This window comes from Stigmatopora nigra, chromosome 4, assembly GCF_051989575.1.
Source record: "Stigmatopora nigra isolate UIUO_SnigA chromosome 4, RoL_Snig_1.1, whole genome shotgun sequence".
NCBI classification, from domain to species: domain Eukaryota; kingdom Metazoa; phylum Chordata; class Actinopteri; order Syngnathiformes; family Syngnathidae; genus Stigmatopora; species Stigmatopora nigra.
Window position 1 is genome coordinate 10,332,430 of NC_135511.1, and position 23,339 is coordinate 10,355,768.

The 23,339-nt window shown below is 40.0% G+C and overlaps 2 protein-coding genes across 2 annotated transcripts; one reads left to right on the forward strand and one right to left on the reverse strand.

Moving 5' to 3' along the window:
* LOC144195858 (glial cell line-derived neurotrophic factor-like) lies at nt 1-1,999 on the reverse strand. The gene is made up of 2 exons (XM_077715711.1): nt 1,644-1,999; nt 1-482 (listed from the first exon to the last, which is right to left on the reverse strand). Exons 1-2 carry the CDS (start codon nt 1,834-1,836, stop codon nt 1-3), a joined length of 675 nt encoding a protein of 224 aa, XP_077571837.1. The 5' UTR covers nt 1,837-1,999.
* A 2,408-nt stretch (nt 2,000-4,407) lies between these two features.
* On the forward strand, nt 4,408-22,750 carry LOC144195993 (pikachurin-like). The gene is made up of 25 exons (XM_077715953.1): nt 4,408-4,817; nt 7,410-7,519; nt 10,631-10,717; nt 10,871-10,897; nt 11,364-11,481; nt 11,556-11,691; nt 13,190-13,356; nt 15,291-15,406; nt 15,487-15,719; nt 16,207-16,394; nt 16,506-16,606; nt 16,694-16,794; nt 17,410-17,554; nt 17,721-17,910; nt 17,988-18,113; nt 18,799-19,042; nt 19,224-19,335; nt 19,425-19,541; nt 19,742-19,922; nt 20,188-20,211; nt 20,305-20,383; nt 20,600-20,743; nt 20,825-20,908; nt 21,239-21,342; nt 21,419-22,750. The coding sequence occupies exons 1-25, from the start codon at nt 4,685-4,687 to the stop codon at nt 21,568-21,570; spliced, it is 3,219 nt and encodes a 1,072-aa protein (XP_077572079.1). The 5' UTR covers nt 4,408-4,684; the 3' UTR covers nt 21,571-22,750.
* Nucleotides 22,751-23,339: the final 589 nt, after the last annotated feature.

The following is a 23,339-nucleotide window of genomic DNA, read 5'->3' on the forward strand; positions in this document are numbered from 1 at the left end:
TCAGACGCAAGCACACTTCCTAGCCGATTGCTTCCTTAGCGTGTGGTAGACCAGATTATCGTCCAGAAAGGATAGATTGTCATCAAACGCCACGGGTCGGCAACAGGCCCGGGCGGGTGTGTCCCTGCCCAGCAGCTTCCGGCCGCGAGCCAAGTGACGGAGGATCTTGTCGTAGTTGGTCTCTGACTTCCTGCAGGTCCCCGCGCAGTACCTGAAGATCATTTCCTCGCCTGAGATATAGCCCAAACCCAGTTGGGTCACGTTAAGTTGCACCTGCCGCAACGTGCAGCCCGGGGCTCGCACGCCGCCCGACTTGCGTTTCCCCGCGCTCGGATTTTTCCTATGCCAAGTGTTCCGCTCCCTTTTGGGTCGAGATCTGACAGGTCGGGCCCGGGAAAATTGGGTAGGAGAGTCTTGTACTGTTCTGACGGTCACCTTGATCAGATCTGCCACACCGTCAAAGTCGGGTTCCACCATGACGTCTGGAAGGGGAAAAATAAAATAAAATAAACATTGCGGTCATTGATTAAACATGTCTTGAGGTAAATGCATGAAAGCGCATCTCTCAGCATTCCCTTTGGAAATCTTTGGATGTGCAAGAGGGAAAATGACTCCTATCATATATCATTTTGGGGAGGGAAAAACTCATGTGAATACATTCTCACTGAAAATACATGTAACAGTCTGATGCTCGCATTTTTAATCTATAGTAATGTTAAGCCTTTTAGGGACCCTGGTCACTACAATGGACAGCTTTTCAAAAGTTGACGTTTAACCCTTTCTAGAGCAAGTGACCCCTTTGTTTGGGAAGTGACTCTTTTTGGTCATTGAAGAAATCTTCAATAATATTAGCAATTATTATTATTATAGGTATATATTTTTTAGTTATTGATCATTATTGTATTTTCCAATTATAAAACATGAATGAATTTAGATAACAAAATGTATTAAATGAAAACAGAAAGATACCCTTGGTACAGCACCACGTACCACGCTAAAGTTTATTTTTTTATTTTTTTATTAACTTATTGCATGCTATTGCTGGCCAGTGACATCAGATTCACTTAAACTGGGAAGATTGGTTGTGAATGCTCATTATGTAAATTCTGAAGATTGATCTGAATGCATGTGAACTCAGCATTGACATTGAAATACTATTGACACACAACATTGGAATTAAAGTCAGCATTCAGACAAAAACACAGTGAATTTCCATCTTTTTCTCTCCTAGCATGACCAAAATGAATATGGATACTTGTCTCTCTACATTCCTATTTTTTCTGACTGTCATAACATTTGTGCGCATATATTTCATGTCATATTTCATTCATGATTACATTAATATACATGCTTAACTCCCAGCATTACCACATATCCATATAGCGACAAATAGGATTTAAATGAATACACCATTCCACCTGTCATAATTTGGAGAAGGAACGATGAGAATGTCCTTGTCTTGGAATTTGCATTCCCCGAAATACTTTCCCCAACAATCCCTACTAATTTTCACCATATTGAGATTGAAATGAATCTATAAATCTCAGCCTTTCCACTGAAATAATGTATCTTTAGTATGATTCTCTCTCTTTCTCTCTCGCTCCTTTTCTCAGCATCCCAATGCTCCCAAAGCCCATCCTTACATGCGTCTTCTCGGCGTTCCCTATCCTGTCCGTTGCCGCTGCTGCCCTTTGAGGTGACGGATAGGTGCATTTGGAGCGGAGGGCTCTCCAGGGGCCTCACCTCTCCTAAAATGACTGGCCCCGGGGGCCCAGAACCGGCGCGCACGGCTCCCAGCACAAACAAACAAGTGGTCAGACTATGCCATAGCGTCATGATCCGCTCGGGTCTGGCAGTGGGACATGGCGCGCCCTGGGACCGACTGGTCTCATCCGGAGACGTGCTTCCAGAGCAAAAATTCCTTAGAACAAAAAAAAATAGAAAGAGTGAAAATCTCAATCCCTGCTTTGCAGATGTCGGTCAGACGTCCATGCCTGCTGAGCTCAAGTCCACACTGAAGAAAGAGGACAGGAGAAGGGATGGACCGGGTTGGTGACGTGTTACCATCCATTCTTGGTGGGCGGAGACACCTCAGGTCAGATGGAAAAATGTGCTTCTAATCACTGAGACATAACATACTGCTGCTACGTCATACTGCATTTTGCGTGAAATTTGATACAGCTGCCTTGCAAATACATAGCTCAAAAGATAAATGATATTTCATACAACATATTTAGACTATGAGTTAATAGTAGAAGCGCTTAATTTGATTGGATTTGGCCTGGGAAAACAAATTGTGTGCATCATCCTGTCTTTCATTATAATACATGGGACTCCAATTATGATGGTGGTCAATGCAAGATCAAAAACTAGAGAAATCGGATTATATTTAATGTTTTCCCTCTTAAAACAACTAGATCATTAAGCCAAGTTTTTTTTCTTTTACATGAATTTCTGTAGTCCTTAATGATTCCAAGTAGACTGGACTATGTCTTGCTATATCATTTTACCCCAGGCCAAACTAAATTTACAAAAATAAATGATGATATAATACATATATATATATATATATATATATATATATATATATATATATATATATATATATATATATATATATATATATATATATATATATATATATATATATATATATATATATATATATATATATATATATATATATATATATATATATATATATATATATATATATATATATATATATATATATATATATATATATATATATATATATATATATATATATATATATATATATATATATATCATTTTTTTTAAATTTTATTAACATCATTTTTATTTATTTAGTTAAGGGGTTTGGCCTGGTAGGAAAGTGGTTAGCGCGCCTGCCTCACAGTTCTAGGGTCTTGGGTTTGATCCCAGACATGTTCTTCTCAGGCTTGTGAGGGTTTCCATCAGGTACTCTTGTTTCCGCTCACATTCCAAAAACATGAATAGTAGGCTGATTGAACACTCCAAATTGCCCCGAGGTATGAGTGTGAGTGTCCCCCGCCTTGTGCCCAAAGTCAGTTGTGATAGGCTACAGCACCCCTTGTGAGGATAAGCGGTTCATAAAATGAGTGAATATTTTCTGGTTTTCTGATTTTTCCGGACGTGACTGATGGGCCAACAATCTGGCCCGGTTTGAACACGCCCGACGTAACCAAGGTCTTATGAAATGATCATGCTTGTTCACAGATGTTATATCTTCAATTCATAAAGAGTTATTTGGATAAAAGCAAATCCCTAATCACAACAACAAAGTTCTGTACAAGAGAAAAAGCTGGAAAAGATGTATGCATGGAAAGTAGTAGTAAATTAGTCAAGATTGGTTTACTTAAAAAATGGGAAAGGAACATTTGAAACATTTTGTATTAACAATTAGGAAATCGCAATGGATTATAGGATCAGATTTGTATTGAGATTAGAATGTGAATTTATTTCGGCAAACTCATTTCAGATGTCAATACTTCCACTAGTAGGCACTGTTTACTGCAGAGTAGGGATATGTGAGTATACACCATTATCTGTTCAACCATCTAAATCAGGACTGTCCAAACTATTCCACAAAGGACCACAGTGGATGCATCTTTTGGTTCCAACTGATCCATCACAGACAGACATGGGGTTTCTTCTGAAACCAGAATAACGTGACGGTAACCAACTGATTACATTTTCAAGGCTCCAGTTAGGTCAAAATGTTTCTTCTTCATCTTTTAGAATGAAAACCTGCGCCCCTTATGGACTGGATTGGACCCCCCTGATCTAAATTGTCCTCATAAACTCTTCTTTAGTGGGAGAGGGTGGTGCCTAAACTGGAATTGGGTGTGTGGTTTACTGAAAATGGGTGTGACTTGGATCCTCACTTGTTTTTTACTTACTCCAGCATTTTCATTTAGTGTGATAGGTTAGGGATAGGGGTAGGGTTAGTTCTTTGTAACTAATGAATAAAAAAGTAGAAGTTAATATCAGTTGAGGTTTGGCTTCAAAATTTTGGGGCTTTGTTGTGTGTATTTTGCCAAAGTCTTGATCTCCATAGTCATTATGTATCTCTGTAATGGAAAAACCAACAATTGATTGGGTGACCATAAATTGGAGGCTGTAGTAATCGTAATACGGTGGACTAATGTAGTGTAACGTTTGCGTGGGTCAAGGCGTGTGTGGCCTCCATCTGCGTGCGTGGCCTGTGGTGTGCGGATTAGATGCTGCTTATCCTCTTAGCTCCTAAATGGCTCCACCTTGCTGCTCATCATCTGCTCTTTAGGAAACGCACGGCAGAAACATGGCAACAATCGCACCATCGCATCCCTCAAAAAGTACTAAGCAGGCCCACCCATCTTGTGTCACTTGCGCAATTTAGCGCAAGTACCAACAAACAAGCACACGCACACACGCGCGCACACATAAACGCACAAAACACTCAACTCACACCCACACACACACACGCTATCACAGCGCGTCCCTTTGCGCGCGCGCAGTGACGTGCCCCAACCGGTCTTGATCTTTCGGACCCTAATCTCATCGAATCTCGTCGTCCTTCGTCTGTGGTGGGACGTCGCATCGTTGACCACCAGCGCTTGCCCAACTTTTAGTTTGTTTGTGACTCGGTCCCGTGGCTTTTTGGCTGCCTGTGCAATGTGCGTTTAGGAGCACCGGAGCGATGGCGAGTCGCAGCTGCACGCGGACGCGGACTTGGACACCGGGCGTTTTCTTCATACACTTTGTCCTCTTTGCGATCTGCTTCTTGGACCCCCGCAGTGCAGCAGCCCGGAGGTCCAGCGCCAGGAGAGCCGGTGAGTACAAGTGCATTGGTCCGCCTTCGAATCACAAACCTCCCCTTTTATTCAATTGGATTTCTTATTGATCACCTGAAATATATTTTTAAATCATTTTCTAACTCTTTCATGCAGAAATTATGATTTGATGTCAATCCTAAAGGACAGGGGTCTAAAACATGGAGGCAAGACAATACTTTTAGGGCTTCCAATGTTTCCTGCGTACATTTTGTAAAATATAGTATTAAATATATTTAATTTAAAATGAAACGATTAATTTGGTTGAAGGATCCATTTTTGAAAAAAAAGTGATTAATTTAAAAAGAGCAGTGAGTAATACAAAATAATTGGAAAAAAAGGAAAATGTCTTAACATAAAGTCAAACCAATTGATATAAATTGGCAAAGAAAAATATAGCAATTTGCATAGGGAACTTATGGATTTGGTTCTGGGAATTCTGTTTTTTTTTTGGTTTGGCTTCATAAATCTGCAAATTTACATAGTTTAGCTCTTTGCCTGCCATCGTCCACAATGGAGGCCAAATGTATTTGAATAGAAGCAATCAAATGATTGCTCGCAAGCCTTCCATCTTGCCCATGGTAGGTGTTTTCAATATCAATTTGGCTTTTTAGCTAATGACCACACCTCAAACACTGTGATCTAGGCTGGCAGTGAATGAGTTAGCCTGAGGATAACTTTCTTTTGTGTAGTTCTATCCAAAATGCACAAATACTTGTGTGTACACACCATTTGCATATAAATGTTAATTAATCGATTGCATCTATGTATCCAGCTTTTCATTTTGCACACACCCGTATTCCATTTGAACTGTGTTTTGGCGGTCGGTATGTGATCATGTTACAGTGACACTGACAACCGTTTCATGTGAACTGAAAGAGGTTGAAATCGTTAAAAACTGAAACATCCACCTCCACAACAAGCCTTTAAGGTCTAATAACGAGGGACATTCTCTAAAGCGCACATCCGTACTCTAGAAGGCATGACACCAACCTATAAAAATGTTTCTGCCCCATGTTGATAATTGATCTATTTGATGTCAAAATCCAAAATAGAAATCATCATCCTGGCTGCTTTGTTTCATCATCAAATTCAAAATGAAGTAAAACTATATAGAAATGCCAGTTTGCTTTCATGTGGATGTGAAAATTCAAGTCAAGTTGAACACTTTTTCTAACCAAAAGAGCGACACAAAAACAGCTCACATTGAGTCTTCTCACATTGTCCAACTTGTCTGTGTAGCAATTAATGGAGGCTCTTACAGTGTTTATAGCTCCACGTTAATGTAGCGTGAATGGCATTACTCCAAAAATATGTGTTCTGCACCTGCAGGTTGGCAAACAAACTTAAACATATTGAGCTCTTACATAGATCATATAAAGTTTGCCTAATATTTTTTTCTACATTATTGACGTTCACCCCGAAACAAACACCGGCTGCTTTCTTTGTTTTGGCTCGACCGGGAATTCTTTTTGGTGTGGAAGCCCCACCCGCTTCCTCCTCTTCTCCTCCTCCTCCTCCGTAAATCAACGTCTGTCTGGTTAGCGCCCCCGGGCTGTCGTGCCAGTCCTCGCCAGACAAGCCATGGTACAACGGCGAATGACATTTGGACTTGTGCGCTGATCTTTGACAAGGGTCTGCCAGTCGACATTAATCGCGTCAATGCTAGCATTGGCATTGTCAGAGACCTTTGGGCACAACAGTGGAATGTCAGGTCAAACGTAATTCTTTCTGAAACGTTGACCGCTCCACAATTTTGTGCTCACAAAAGAGTAAGAAAAAGTGAACTAGGTTGCAAATGCATAGACTTGAAGTTGAACTTTAAAACATGATTAAAACAATTTAGGCAATCAATGATGACAACCTCAGGGGTAAGAATTCCTTGTCTCTGGATGACCAGGTTGTGATGGATTCCAAGCATATTACTGTCGTAACTAATGCAAGATTCCATCCAAAAACAGAAAATGGACAATGCTCCAAATGACAATACTAATGCAATTGTCACACTAATGCAGCAGTATATACAAAAATGTACCAGTATACGAAGAAACTAGTTCCAGTCAAATGTCAAAATGCATCACGTCATATCATCGCAATTCCTTGTGAAAATACAAATACACCAGAGAAGGGTCAAGTAAGTTTTGTAGGTTGTTTACAGAAAAGCACAACATTTTTTTAGCAGAACCATTTCTGACCTTTTTATGGAATTTCTTTCTGAAGTCTTTGTCCCAATGCTGACATTTTCCTCTTTTAATATATCAAGGCTGCATCACAACACAGTATGCTCATTAAAACGGCATCCTGGTGCTTTTCAGGCCCCACCAGCCCACTATTGATCTCCTTAGTTGCAGCAAAGCAAGCAACACATGACTCATTCTCTTTCCGGCAACCCCGGAATGGATGGATGAACAATGTTAGAATGGTGTTTGGTTTTTCAGATAAGATATCAAAGGGACACAATTATTAAAATTGTACATGTTATTGTACTACTTGAAGAATTCTGAGTCAACTTTTAGTTGTTGTTGTTTTTTTCATCGCGTGTCTGCTTCCTGTTTTGTTTTTCATTCTGTTGTCGATTCTGCTCCAAACTAGATCGTCTGAGTCCTCCGTTGGATATCCAGTTGGAGAGCGTCAACTGCAGCGCCTTCAGTGTGCGATGGAAGATGCCCCGGAGACATGTCAGCACTATCACCGGATACAAGGTGCCACTTGTCACGTTGTTTTCTCAAACAAGGGTCCGCTTCCTGTGTCAAGCCAATTTTGCCAATACTGGTGAAAAAGCAAAGGAAAAGAATAACTAGAATTTCCAAAAACCCAGATTCTGTTAAATACAATTTCCTCCAAATAATGAAGGATTTTAATGATTTAATTCAACTTTAAGTGAAGCAAAATGCCATGATATAACATTAAATTCAGGAAAAGAAACAAATGTGGGTCCATAAATATGCCTTAATAAACCTTAAAACAAAATGAAATAAATATTCAAGCAAATAAATCCATTGATTAATTTTAGATAAGCATTAAATTACGACACATCCCAATAATTTGGTAACATTTCTTTGTAAATGCAATTTAAATAATTTAAAGATTTGAATGGAGGGATGAATATTTCATTACTTAAATAATAGATTTCATTAAAATGCCTTCATATTACGTTTGCATACACACACAAAACCTCTGTCTTCTTGAGATTTTGTTACAAATCATATTGTGTTGAGTATTAATTTGCAACATTCACAACACTGCCATTCAGGTAACAAGCATAGCAAAGCAGAATTGGAATGACACACAGGTTCCAGCCTCTTCTACCACGCCACGTCAGTTTAAGCCTCTTGCACGAGTAGCTCTTATAGTGCCTGTCAAATGGATTACACAGCGACGCCTTGGCCTTGAGGCGTTCAATTGTGCTTACAAATTGGATGGAACCCCCTTTTAGCGCCATACTTTTATAAAATAAACCTCTACTGGTTTAGGTCTTGGTGTGCTTGAGTGCTGCCACGCTGGGCCTCCTTTAAGGCAGCATCAAAGGTTTAACTGTTGCTGTTAAAGGCGCAAACAAAAAGCACTCAAAGAAGACAGCCGCTGGTGTTAACATCAGGTGCTCGTCAGCTGCCATTTGATCAGCTTTTGATTGATGTGATTGGAGTTTGAGTCCCGGCATTTGTGCCGAATGAAGACGTTAGTTATCCTTGCTGTCATACCGAGAGCCTATTGTTGATCAAAAAGAAAGCGATTACCATGTCGTTGCCACTCTATTTGTCCATAAACAGCTTTTTTCTTCTTCTTTCGCCCCCACTCTAATAGAGGGTTGTCAGAAGTGAAAGTAATGGTAAAAGCCATTAATCAAATTGACATTTTTTTGCCCTGGCTGCTCATTTTCTCTCCGCGAGCCATCAACACAAGGCTGTCAAACGCTTTGTCCACCCAGTACGTCGGCCTTGACAAAGGCTGATTGTTATTGTTTTTGTTATGGATGCCATTCTTTCTTTTTATTCCTAAAGAGACATACATCTTTATTTCTTGCTTTGCCATGGCAAAGTTGTTGCTTTGCACATACCGTCCATAATTTGGATGCCAAGATGGACAGTGTTTACTTGTGCTTAATGTAGAGTTCTATGAAAAAGTATGCATTTGCTGCTTTCTGAATTATTATTTTTAGCAGTTTTCCCACTTTTATGTTAACTGTAGATTTTGAGTTTTATGTATTAAAGAAAATATAATCTAAGATATCAGGCTGTGTTTGAAAAATGAATTGCCTCCTTATCATTTGGTCTTCAACTGGAAAGTTTGAACCATTGGCCAAAAATCTAGTGTCAGCATTTTCTATTAAAGAGCATAATTTATAGTTTTATAAATCACAGTCTGCCATTCAGGTGGTGAAGTAGCAAAGTACTCTCAAACCACCATAATACTACCAATAAGGTTGGGTATGAATTCAAAAAATTTATTTGATTTAATTTGTCCCTGTAGATTTTTTTTTTTTTTTTTTGTCCACTACGTTTGTATGCATTTTTAAAAATGCACTCTTAAAAAGTAACAAGTTGTAACCAATATCGGCTAAAACCCAAATATAATACCCAGCTGTAACCACCACCATGTTTGGCTGTTAATTCTTAACAGTCAATTAATCACTAATACTGCTTGTATTAACGGAATATTTGTTTGTGTACACTTTGTGCAGCTCACCCTTTAGCCCTCCTTGCGTCCTTACTAATTGCACTGTCCCATTAACAAAGTGTGAATCAGTGTGTGCTCTGACCATATGTCTCCTTTAAGAGGATTAGTCAGTGAGCTGCACTTACTGTACCAACCAATCAACTCACCCATAACTTTGTGTGCCTGGTACCTCTGCCAAAGGAGGTTATGATTTTATTGGCCGGACAATAGTTATTTAATTATATGCAGTGTTGTAAAAAGGAAAATCTAAAGCCCTAACTTTTCAGACAGAAATTGCCTATATGACCCTATACTCAGATGTAGTACATAAAAATACTATAACTGTCAATGGAAGTGAATGAGAAAAGGTCATATAATCCAAAATTATGAAGATGCTTCAAAATTATACTTGTATTTAAACTATTTAGATAAAATATTAGCAGTTTTCTGTATTTGTTTCAACATGTTGCCAGGTTCTTATCACTCATCCAATTGTCATTATACAAGTATTGTGAGATTTAAATGAAAAAAAAACAAGGAAGACCGTAAAAAAATCAGATAGTTGTGTCTTCCAAAGTGGTGCTAAAGTTTGATTAATTTTTTGATATTACATTTTTTATGAGGCCATTTTATCAGTTTGTGCAACAGTTTGCATTAAAAGTTCACTGAATATTTCAAGCTAGTTTAGTTGGTCCTTTTGGGGATTTTCTGCAGATTTTCGCTTTCTTTCTCGTTATTATTCCGCAGACTGGATCCAATTTGGATACACTTTGCTCTGATTGGCTAGTAGTGGAGTCACAATATTAGTGGGAAGCTTGTGGGCATGAACGACACATAAGGTGAATAACACATTGCTTAGATCCGACTGCAATCGTCCTTCAATAAAAAAAACCTTGATATATCACAATTAAATAAAAATATCATATTCACTTGCTTCAAACTTCACGGCAGGGAGTCGTTCACAGTTTTACGCAACCATGCCTTTTTGAGTTTGGATGCTTAGATTCTCTTTCAAATCAGATCAAAAGCTCTCTTAAATATAAATGATAATGATGAATAATCAAAATGTATTAACATAAGACGGTTCATGCATGCTTTGGCAGAGGTTTTTGCTCCTGTTTTTTTTTTTTTTGACAATGGCCTGATTTGCATTTTAGGTATTCTACACAGAGATGAAAAATGGTCGTCCCCTGGGTACGGCCACCGTGAAGGAAGTCCCTCTTAGTTTGGACATGCTGACTACAGTAAGTAGAAAATATTCTACGTTCACACAAAGACACTTAAGACCTTTGTTTTTGTATAAAGTGTGATTGATGTTTTCCAAAACTGAATTCCAAAGTTACTGATTTGAAAGAATCGCCTCTATTTAGTCTAATTGTTGCCTTTTTCTTTCACAGGGCCAATTTAATGGACAGGCAAACTTTGTAAGTACTATATGTAACACATTTTTTGACATTTCTGGGCCAGTGAGAGGGAAAATGTTGCAATTCCATTTTTTTTTACCCAATATCATTTAGCAGGAGCGTTTTATGAAATTGCAATTAGGAGATTATTAAATCGGTTATCAAAATGACATAATAATTCGAAATACATATTTTTACAGACATTGCTTGAGTTTTCTTTCAGATTTTTTCGTTTTGTTTTGTAAAATGTAATGTTTTGGGATTTCGATGACATTGGCATAGTTTTACTGGAACATACTGCTTGCTCATTAATCTACAGTTGATCTTTAGTTTCACAGGTTGTATTATTATTAGCCAGATTGCCTGAAAATAAAATAAAAAAATAAAAACAAAACTTGGAATTGACCCTCTCTAGTTCTCAGTGATGCATCTCTAAACATGATTATACAGCACTGAAATGGCTTTAGCTTTGAAATGTGCTCTGTAGGATGTGGACATTGGCAACCTGAAGGTAAACACCAAGTACCGAGTGAGCGTGGGTGCCTACGGTTGGGCCGGCGAGGGTCGACCCAGCATGCCACGAGATGTCAGCACGTCCTCTCACGGTGAGTTGAAAGACAAACCTATTTGCCAATGTTTATTCCTAATGAAGATGATCAAAGTCATCGCCCGCCGTCAGATGCGTGCATGCCGCCCTCACCCCCGACAGCGCCCGTCGTTGTGGCCATTTCCGACACGGAGTTGGCGTTGTCGTGGCAGCAAGGGGAGAGTGATGGCAGCGCGCCTGTCCGACACTTCTTGGTTGCTTACATCAGGTTAGTTATGCCTTGCTACTGTGTATATTTATTTATTTACATTTTATATCACTGGATATACTGTTTCATTCATGCAATGGTATTTTTTCTACTTTGTGTTTTAGACATGATATCATATATATTTTTTTAAATAATTTTAGAATTTTGGCATTGAGTTGTTCATCATGAAGTTACAAGGAGTTCGTAATTCACCTCTTTTCATTTTTTGTTCTCTTTTTTTGTTAACCATCCTTAAAGAAAATATTTTTTTACTTAATTTCTAACCCAAATACAATTAGAAATGTTTACGTTTAAAAACTAGCATTATATAAGCATTTCATGTATCCGGTGGATAGGTTATAGTAGACTACTAATGGTGAATGCTCACAAGATCACTGCTAATGTTAATTTGTAGTTTGTCAGCTTGTCTTTTCTGGCTGAAATGCAATATTGATGTGATAACACAGCATGATTCTCCATGGCAACCCAATGGGAAAGGGATGTTATGCACTTCAATACTATATATTTATTATAAATGAATCTTTTGCAATGGTTCTGGCATTGAATATGGCACATCAGGTATTGGAACGTGGATCAAAAGCGCTTCATCCATCCAATGCTTTTGGCCTCGTATAAATTGAAGAAATCACAACATGCTTTTAAATTAGTTTTCAAAAAAAATGACAGAAGCTTATTTGTTCAATGGAGAATCATAGTATGCTTTATATCTTGATTTATATATGTAAGTGCAACTTATTGGACTGAAGAATACTGGATTTAGTATGTATTTGAAGTGATTGATTTCATTTGTTGTGACAATGAGACAAAGCTGATCCGTTGTGCAAACACAATGGTCTAACAGAAAGGGTGTGAAACAAAGAAGCTTCTCTTGTCTAGACAAGTGTAACACAGATACAGTCCTACATCATTTTCCATTCGTCCCTTGATGGTTTGCTCAGAGACGTCGACAACAAGAGGGTAGCTCCTATTTGAAACCCACCCTTCTTTCCACCCTGCTGTGACACCACTTGCCAAGATGTGGCGTCAGATATAAAAAGCATAAAGGCAGCTGTTGCTCTTTCCTTTACAGAGAGGCACAGGCAGACAATTGATTTGTATTCCTGTTGTTTCCTCACCAATGACAGGCACACACACACACACACACACACACACACACACACAAATGTGACTGCAGGCCATCGACATCCGGTCACATTAAAGCATGTCAACACGCTTGGAACTGACAGGCAGACTAAATTGTGAAAAACCAACATTTCTTAATAAAAACAATACAATATAACCAATACGAGAAAAGCCTACATTATTTTAAATTCCAAGCAAGTAATGTAGGAGATTTTGCTTAAGCCTATTAACTCTTAAACATTTTCCTGTATTTATCAGCATGTCAGCTTTGAATATGAATTTCGTTTTAAGGAACAAACGTTTCTTTTACGCTGGACTTTGCCTTCCACATTTGATTGCATTTTGAATATTTGACCTTCTCTGTGTTGTTCTACAGGCCTGAAATGGACACAGAATGGACATACATTCGTGAACCTATCGAGAGCAAGTCCATGGTCCTCAAGGGTCTTATACCTGAGACCGAGTACCAGTTTGTCATCCGAGCAGTTAACGTGCACGGGCCAAGCCCTCCGAGCCACGTTAACAACCCGGTGCGCACCCTAGGTAAGATGCTCTTTCTTAACAAAAAAAAACTTTCCAGAGTATTTTTTTTTACATTTTGCTATTTACTGAACAAATAAAAACACAAATATATTTTCTTCCTGGAGTTAAAGCGTCAAAGCTCTATCTTGAATAAAATTGTTCTCTTGCTCCCTATTCTCATCTCACCCTCTTTTTCTCAGCCCCTGAATACAAAGTAATATTTAGTTTAATGAAATGAAACTTATACTCATTGATTAAATAGCTTTGTGCTATTCTTTTTGTGCTCTCAACACCTCCAACACTAAGCGACATTTACTCAATTTAATAAGGACTGAGTCGTTTTCATGAAATAATTTATTGACTTGACTCAGCTGCATCTGGCTTACTTCCTCATAGTTTCATTAAATTAGATACACATGACATCTTCATCAAAATCATCTTAAAATACTTCACTATGTTCATTCTTCCTAATTTATTGATCCATAAGCTTTATTTACTCCTACAGATATCACTCATTTTCCTTTCTACAATAATAATGGCTACAAAAACAATCACAACCAAGTGCTACAATGCAAGAAGGAAAACAAGCTGAGGTGACATCATGCATGAAGGAGTCAAAACAGGAGGGAAAAAAATACTCAAATTATAATTGCAACGAATACAATGACTTTTAATTGGTCTGCCGTAACAACTAGAATTTAAATGGAGAAAAAAAGATGTGTCAAGCAGTTAAGTTTATTGTTTGCCTTCCCTATGGGCACAAACAAATTGGTGAGAATAAGTGATGTTGAAAATGATGATGGGGAGGAATCAATCTAACATGCCTTTTAGGGAATTGCAATAGAAAGCAAGTATAGCCAGAGAAAACCCACGCATGTACAGGGACAACACATTTCCGATTCAGAGCCATTTGATTGTAATTTGCCTAAATTTGTTTTTGAATTTATAGAGTAACAGAAGCCAACTTTGGTATAAAATACTTTAACTGCCAGTAGCAATAAACAGTTTGAAGCAAGCAAACCTAGGTCTCTTCTGTCAACCTTCACATGGCAAACTCAGGAATGGCAGTATTGACATCTTACTTGGAAAAAAAGAAAAGAAAACCTCACTGGAAGGTCAAATGTTTACTTTTTTAACATAGACGTGTCAAAGTCGTAAATCGGGCCGGGAAAGACAGGTCCGAGACGCTAATAACGTGTCATCGAATAACTTTAAACGTCCCCGAAAACAATCCAAAACGGACAACCAGACAAACCGACAGAAGCAGCGCGCTGGACGAGCGTGGTCTCTCAGCGGGAGACCAAAGCGGGTTACGTTCAAGTCTCATCAGACGGGATTAAGGAAGGCATGCCAGACCCCCTTCTCTGCCTGTCACACACACATACGGACACACACACACACACACACATATACACGCAGGGTAACACACAAGCATACAATGCCTTGCTTCTTGAATGGACCACAGGGGTGGGTGGGCCTGATGCACTGACATACTTTTCTCGTGGCTCCCCGTCAAACAACGCCGTATGTGTGTGGGTTGTGGTTTTGGGGGATTGTTACACAACAGCAGATTAGTTTACTGGGGACCCCTCCCTGCGTTTGCAGCGCTCAGTATGCAGGATTCAATGTTACATGGCCACACTAATTAGCATTTGGAAGAAAACTTGCGTGCTTTGTGAACTGGGTCGAAACACTCATTTTATTTCCCTCTCACAAAATTATATTTATATTGAAATGACGAGCTTCTCTTTGACTGTAATGGATCACTGGAGAATGTAAGGATACATTGAGTAGAGTAGTGGAGGCTGGCTTGTTCAAAAAGAAGATGCAACAAACGGATGCATTTGTTCTTCAGTTTTGTTCTCAGTTCTCATAAATGTGGTCATTTTCTTTTTTTAAATGTATGTATTATACTCATTTTACTCTTTCTCTGGGTTGAATGACTCTCCTGACAGGAGCGTCAGATGTTAGCAGTGGCGATTATGGTCGTTACTTCACCGATTTGCAGAACAAAGACCATGATAGTCTTGACTCGGATGACTCCGACGATTATGATGTCTTTATTGAAGAAGTAAGTCACACACATTTTATTGTATTTGAAAGATTTTTCTCCAGCCATTTATTTTGTTAATACTTTGACCTGGTTCTCAGCTGAAGCCGTTCTCTGGGCTCAGCCGAGACGGTGGCAAGTCACAGCTTCGCTCTCGCTCCAGTCCGTCGGGTCAGAACATTGTTTACCGCATGAACACCGTGGTGCCCCCAAACGTCACCACGCAAGCCCCGGCCTCTGCCCCCACCGATTCGTCAGCCATCCTCCCGGACTTTTCGGATCTGATTTTCCCCACTGTCCCGAGGAGCGACATCCCAGCCATTACGACCACCAGGTACTTAGAATGTTAATTAGGAATTTTATGACTATAGAAAATCTGTCCTTTAGATAACAATGCAATATTTGCATCATAAAGTCTGATGGGTTGAAAATGATCCTATGTGCAGAGTTTACACAATTGGTTGGTTCCCCACCTAATAAAATGTACGCAGCAATGATGTTAAATAATTTGTTACCCAAACATTTCTGGCTTTTGAAAAGCAGTCTTCTCAATTTTTTGTGTTTTGATTGATTTTGCTTAACTAATTGATTGCTTCAATCCAAACCTCCTATGGATGGATGTGTTGTGGTGGATATATTTTAACACTTAAACACTACATTCTCGCTCTGCGCATCACCCTAAATTTTTTTAGACTCTCTCCTCATGCAAGCTCGCCACTTTATGCCTTAAACCTAGTTGCTAAAGGTGTTTAATGAAAGTTCAACTCAACTTTCACTTCCACTGTGGTATTGTTAAATTGACCATTACTGACTCTCTCCAGAACTGCTGCAACCACACCTACCGTTTCTCTCACAATGTCCCCGTGGAAAGGCAAGGTGCCTCGGGTTTACCACCTGACCTGTGACGACACCGTTTGTCCACCTGACAGCTTCTGCCTCACGGACTCAAAGAGCGGAGGGTCACGATGCCACTGCAACCTCGGGCGTGGCGGCGACACTTGTTCTCAAGGTCAAATTTTAACACACTTACTGAAACGTCATAAAAAATCTCATTGTTTTAGTTTTCCTCCCAGTGGAAAGTATCAAAAGAATCTGATTGTCTTGTGTTATGTTACTTTAGAAGTGTCTGTCAAGTTCCCCAGATTCTATGGGTACTCACACATGACGTTTGAGCCTCTGAAAAACTCCTACCAGAGCTTTCAGATATCATTGGAGTTTAAGGTAAAGTCATTTTGGCGTAATAGCAATTCACCATGAAGATTTACAACACTGTTAATTGTAATAGTTTGTGTGTTTGGCACGGAACAGGCAGATAGTGATGATGGCCTCCTTCTGTATTGCGGAGAGAACGAACACGGGCGCGGAGACTTCACCTCTTTGGCCTTGGTACAAGGCAAACTACATTTCAGGTAATGCCAAGTGCTACTTTAGATCCCTTCTTGGTGCCCTACTCCAATCACGCTGATCTCAAATCCACCGATAAAAATAGCACAGTACAAAAGACATAGTAGGAATTTCTGGTCCTGGTCAAATCTTGCTTATCAACCACACATGACTTTTAAATTAAACTTGTTTATTTTTCCTCTTTTTTGCTGCCTCACATTTTTTTTTGTAGCTTCTCTAGTTTAGGAAATAATTTTCAGGCACTTTCCTGGCATTTAAGCAGTTTTCAACATTTTTGCTTCTGCATGACACATTACACCTGTCCCAACAACACACACTCAACTCATACTTTTGGAGGCATGAGACTAGACAGACAAGATTTTATGAATTGCACTGCTGCCATCTAGTGTTTGAGGCTGACTCATAATTTCTATGGCCATATCTACTATCTAAAAGATAAACAAATAAAAAACTCGTGACTCAAAGTTCCACTCTTATCCACTCCCATGGTCACCATCTTTGATCACATATACATTGATATAATATTGCTACTTTAGAAAAGAAATCCCCATACTGTGTTTCTTTTGCCAAATAGGTAATTGTCACTGTCCTGAAACAAGGCATACATGTTGAAATTGCAGGTTCAACTGCGGAACAGGTGCGGCTCAGATCGTCAGCGAGAGCCACGTGGTCCTGGGAAATTGGCATAAGGTCACCATCTTCAGAGACGGCATCAGTGGTTGGCTGCGATTGGACAACGACACGCCCATCTCTGGTCGATCCCCGGTACCTACACAACCGTGTTCGATTAGATTAAAAAAAAAATTCCTGGAGTAATTCCTTAGCTAATTTGGAACTCTGTCACTAACCTAAACAACAGCACCACAATGAACTGAAATTTCTGAAAATAAATATTTTCAGTGTGTAAATAAAAGTATGTTCTGTCGCTCAGGGCCAATACTCCAAAATCACATTCCGTTCCCCGCTATATGTGGGAGGAGCTCCAAGCACGTACGGCCTGGCGCGGGCGACTGGCACCGTCGGTGGCTTCGAAGGCTGCGTCCAAAGTTTGAGCCTCAACGGCAAGGCCGCCGATGTCAGACCGTGGCCACTAGGCCGGGCGCTGAGTGGCGCTGACGTAGGTGGGCGGACCACGCGGCATGCACGCGGTGCCCCCCGTGACCTCTTCTAACATGGACGCTGTCGTGTGTGTTTGCAGGCGAATGCAGCGACAGCGTGTGCGATGTGGTGGGCTGCGATAATGGCGGCGTCTGCTTCGCCAACCGTGCCGACGGGTTCATTTGCCTCTGCCCGCTTGGCTTCACGGGGGCTCAGTGCCAAGATGGTGAGACCACTTGCCTTTTTACGCCTACTGTTCGGCCGCACAGAGGGTTCAATGCAATCATTGTAAACTTTGGCTTGTGAAATGCCCCTAACATGAGTGCTTTTCATATAGACAACCACATGGGCCATAGTGATGCCTTCAGTATATTGCTAACATAATTGCCATAAAATTACTGTAGCGAGAAGTGATGTAAAGACTGACTTTAGAGACTACAAGTACCTGCATCACATACAAAGTTTGAGATCACATTGTTTTAAAGATATGGTTTACCTAACAGATGCCAGTGATTTTAGACCATTTTAAAAATGAAACAAAGAAAATAAGGAAATCTTTTGTTTTTATGATTAAAGTGCTAGTACCTCCTCCGGGAATGCATACAAGTACGTTCATAAATATTACATGAGTGTGAGCGTGGTTGTTTGTCGTGTTGTGCTGGGATAGGCTCCAGCACCCCTGCAAACCCTTGTGAGAATAAGCATAATGGAAATTGAATAAATCTTGGGGTAAACACTTGACTCATTTGTTGCCAGTGAGAGTCAACATCTGACGCAGCTAATGACTTCAAAAGATAGTAGATATAAACATTGTCATTAGAATATAACTTTTGGGGGTTTTCTGGCCAGTCGCACGGTCAAATGGCAAACCGCAATAATTTTTTTAACTGGAGTTTGTTTGCTATGCGCAGGCTTCACACTGACATCGCCCCACTTCAACGAGACTATGTTATCTTACGCCGTGGTGGCCTGGCCTCAGCCCTCCCAGAGCTATTTGTCCTTCATGGAGTTCGAGATGACCTTCAAGCCGTCGGCATCGGACGGCACGCTGCTGTACAGCGACGACGACGGCAGCGGCGACTTCCTGGCCATCAACCTGCGGGATGGATACATGGAGTTCCGATTCGACTGCGGCTCTGGAGGAACTATTTTAAGGTATTCTTAACCGCTTGTACATTACACACATTGAATGCCATTGACGTCCAGTCCTTTCGAACCAAGTGGTCTGACATGGAATTCTTACTGTCAAAATGGATTGGATGTCCACAGATGTCAATGATAGCCAAAGTATCAAGCATCCACAAAAGTGACTGATGGTTTAATGATGATGTTTCAGGAGTGAGGAGCAGGTCACTATGGACTCGTGGCATGAGTTGAGGGTGTCCCGCACGGCAAAAAGTGGAATCTTGCAAGTGGATGACCAGAAGGCAGTAGAAGGGTTTGCTGAGGTACTTGCACTTTGGACCACTTTGGACCACTGGGGCAACAACTTCTCTGGCTGATGAACTCAAATCCAAGTATTTGTGTGTACATGCAGGGTGGCTTTACTCAGATAAACTGCAGCTCAGCACTTTACATCGGTGGGGTGCCTCAGTATGACAAAACAAAGAGAACAGCAGGCGTCTTGAAACCATTTACAGGGACCATTCAAAAGGTATCATTACGCAGTATTTGATATGCAATCCATACAAGGAGTACCAAAAATGGTACTGCAATAGGAATCCAAGACCACGCCCTTTGGGCTGCCATATCCTCCTGACTACCAGGAAAAAAAATGTTATCCAATCACATTTGTTTTGAAATTCCCCAAACTATGAGTTCGAAATAATAAAACTAATGTTGTGACACTCCTAGCTCGTCCTGAATGATCGAACCATCCCCATCACAAGTAGCTCAGCCAGTGGTGTGAATGTGGCCAATTCGGAGCACCCCTGCGTGCAAAGCCCTTGCGCCAACGGGGGCACCTGCAGGCCCAAACGGGACACCTACGAGTGCGACTGTCCTCTCGGCTACGACGGTCGCCACTGCCAGAAAGGTCAGTTTGGCGAAGGCCTTTATATTAACATGAATTATACTTTAATCAAACTTAAACCAAACATATTTCATTTCCTATTTTTCCTTTTTTATTCAAATTTCTCGAACTTAGGAGGTTACTTGTAGTGACAATCAAGCAGGCCTCCTAATGTCTTTCCTTCTATGTGTGATTTCCACCTTCCCCACTGTATTCTCATGATTAACCTTATAATGACATCACTTTAAACACGTTAATTTGTTGAACTTGTTTATGTTTTTCAATGCAGAGTGTGGAAACTACTGCTTGAACAGTAAGTCATTATGCATCACCTTTTACTTCATCCTCTTGCTTCCATCAACACATTTAACAGTATGAGTCAAAGTGTCTTCTCCTTCCTCCACAGCTGTAACAGAAGCTATTGAGATCCCACAGTTCATGGGTCGCAGCTACCTCACCTATGACAACAGAGACATTCTCAAGAGGTCAGAAATGAACCTTTTTTTCAGCGGTTCGGATAATGAATGTATAAAAAAATGTTAAATTCTTGCCTGCCATTGTGCTGTAAAATTACCATAATCTGTTTTTCCAATGACCGCATAGTAATGTTACCATCATAAAACAAACCTGTACCTGATTTGAAGTTATTCAATAAATGAACTAACTCATTAGTATTCAAAATCAATTTGTTTCTGTGGAAGGGTGTCAGGTTGGAGGAACAACGTGTTTATGCGCTTCAAGAGCCATGGCGAGGATGGCCTGCTGCTGTGGCGGGGAGACACCCCCATGAGAGCCAACAGTGACTTCCTATCCGTGGGCCTGCAGGGCGGAGCACTCATCTTCAGGTGAGGGGACGGAAAAGATATTTGTCAAGGCTTTCTAGCATCCAAGGTAGATGTTACCACATTCTTATCGCTTGCTTGTAGTTACAACCTGGGCAGCGGTGTGGCAAACATAGCGGTCAACGGAACCTTCACTGATGGGAAGTGGCACCGAGTAAAAGCTGTCAGGTGAAACAGCCGGGTCATCATTATATCCCTTAACCCATTTATCGACATTCATGGTATCGCGCCTATGAAATTCCAGCATATAAAATGATGGTGACTTTTTAAAAGCATGACCAAAAGTTCAAATTTTTGAATTAGTCTATGGAAAAAGTAACATTGGATGTATATATACTTTTCAATGAGTAGTTTTTTCCTCCTTTGGAATTCTCATAGGGTATAAACCAATGACAATGTACTTTTGTAATTGTTTTCAAATATCTCTTCCATCTTGTTCTTTTAATATTGTTATTTCCTTTTCCCTTTATCCCTGGCCTTTTTTTCCTCATATGTAAGAGATGGTCAGTCTGGCAAGCTGACCGTAGATGACTATGGCGCAAAAACGGGTCGTTCGCCAGGCAAGATGAGGCAACTCAACATAAACGGACCATTATACGTCGGTAAGTAACTGATGACATTTGCATCCGAAAACAAATCTTTTCTCTTACATTGTGGCTTTGCCGTCATGCACGTTAGGAGGTATGAAGGAGATCGCCTTGCACACCAATCGCCAGTACGTAGGCGGCCTGCTGGGTTGCGTGTCGCACTTCACGCTGTCCACCGATTTCCACGTGGCTCTCGTGGAGGACGCCGCCGACGGCAAGAACATCAACACGTGCACCAACTAAGTCCATCTCGCTGAGCGTTTTGGAAACTGTTCGGTCATCTGAGAACTGAAAACATTGCAGTTCTGGTCGAAAAAAAAAAGGAGTGAAAAACTCGTCCTGGTCTTCGCGAGGACTTTTTTTCATGGGATGATTCTGAGCACATCTCTATTTTTCTACTCCAAATCCCTATTTGATTGCCAGAAGGAAAGACCGATCTGCGGTATTGAGCGTTTTGTGTTTGTTTTTCAATGGCTTACCATAGAGCAGCTAGCGGAGCTCAAGATCTTTGTAGGGGCATTTTGTTGGGCCTTTAGGGACTTTCTCTCACTTTTCAAGTCATCCTCTTGTGTTCTTGTGCTTGTGTAGACAAATTCAATCGGAAAAAGTGCAGCTCTTAGTGGCGTTTGTGTTTTTTACCTTCTACTTGTTTACACAATATAGTTTTTTCTTACAATGAAATGCTCCGTGATTTCTGTGCGTGTTCACAGAAGCTTCTTTCTGCTGTGAAAAATATATAATGTGCAATTCCAAACTTGCCCCAAAGGCCAACAAAAGAAGACTAGAAGAGTAAAGTCACACAGAAGATGAAAATAAAAGAAAGTCAGATTTGCAACCACTTTCAATTTGATATAAACAGCATATAAAACTTTATACATCAACAGAATGGCTCGCAGTGGCTTTTTTGTTGTTTGTAGGGCACAATTCAGTGATTTTTTTCTTTCTACATATCAGTTACAGCCTTGAGGCTGGCCTTAGATGGAATTAAAAAAAAAGATTGTAATTAATCAGTCAAGGCCCAAAAGCTGTTTGGATGTTAATTTATGACATGGATCGGAATAGACTAGCTGTGATCTTTGGTTGTGTGCGCCAATTCCTGTTTCACTGGCAGTAAATGAGCAGGTCGGGCTGCGCGAGGTGAAGCTCAACAGATTGGCAGTCGTGAGTCAACTGCCAATAACACGCAGCCGCCTCAATTTGTCATCCAGGAAATCAACGGAATGTCAACCATTGCTTCTGGCCATTTCATGTGAGTAATGTCACATCTACACACAACAAGGGAAACCAGACGTGTGACTGATTTAATTTGTATACTTCTTTATAGTTAAATCAAATGACCCTAGTATAATAGATAGGATGACAAAACTAGTATTTTGTTGTTGTTGTTGTTTTTTTAATTCATATTTTTAAATAAAAATGTGCTGGTAGATGTTTGGATGATTTTCCAATGATTGAATAAGAGGAACATTCTTTTATTTTATTCTATTTCAATTATCTTCATTTTTTGTTCCAACATTTACAAGTCCTTAAAAAAGGACACGCTTTATGACAAATACTTTAAATTATCTTCATTGAATGTACACAGAAAGGCATTGATGATCATCATACATATATTATTAATTCCCACATGCAGCAAGGAACTCACTGGAATTAAGATTTCTTTTAATTAAACAATTTGTAAGTCACCCTACATGTCACACTTTTTTTCTAAATTAACTACTATAATAGTAGAACTAATGCACTGAGCACAAAAATGTGATCACTCCCTGACAGCTTCCCCTATTCAAAATTGCCTTCATCGCCATGAATGGCAGTGAATTAGATAACTTTGATCTAAAACATCTGATTGATGCTCGCCGAAGCGAGGTCAGATGTTTGGATTCCAAGTGAAGTCATCTGTATTCTGCCCTGGATGTGCTTTTACAATCAATTCAAGACATGATCTGTCCTTCTCGTAACGTGTTGATGTGAAAGTGGGTCTCATTAAGGCCTACTTGTGATGTAAGCAGCTA

Excerpts from the sequence above, each read along its gene's own strand:
- LOC144195858 (XM_077715711.1), bottom strand. The coding sequence starts at position 1,836 with ATGACGCTATGGCATAGTCTGACCACTTGTTTGTTTGTGCTGGGAGCC. Across the intron at positions 483-1,643 it reads GGAACGCCGAGAAGACGCAT|ACGTCATGGTGGAACCCGAC; the intron begins GTAAGGATGGGC and ends TTCCCCTTCCAG.
- LOC144195993 (XM_077715953.1), top strand. The coding sequence starts at position 4,685 with ATGGCGAGTCGCAGCTGCACGCGGACGCGGACTTGGACACCGGGCGTT. Across the intron at positions 11,482-11,555 it reads TGTCAGCACGTCCTCTCACG|ATGCGTGCATGCCGCCCTCA; the intron begins GTGAGTTGAAAG and ends GCCCGCCGTCAG. Across the intron at positions 20,212-20,304 it reads TGGAAACTACTGCTTGAACA|CTGTAACAGAAGCTATTGAG; the intron begins GTAAGTCATTAT and ends CTTCCTCCACAG.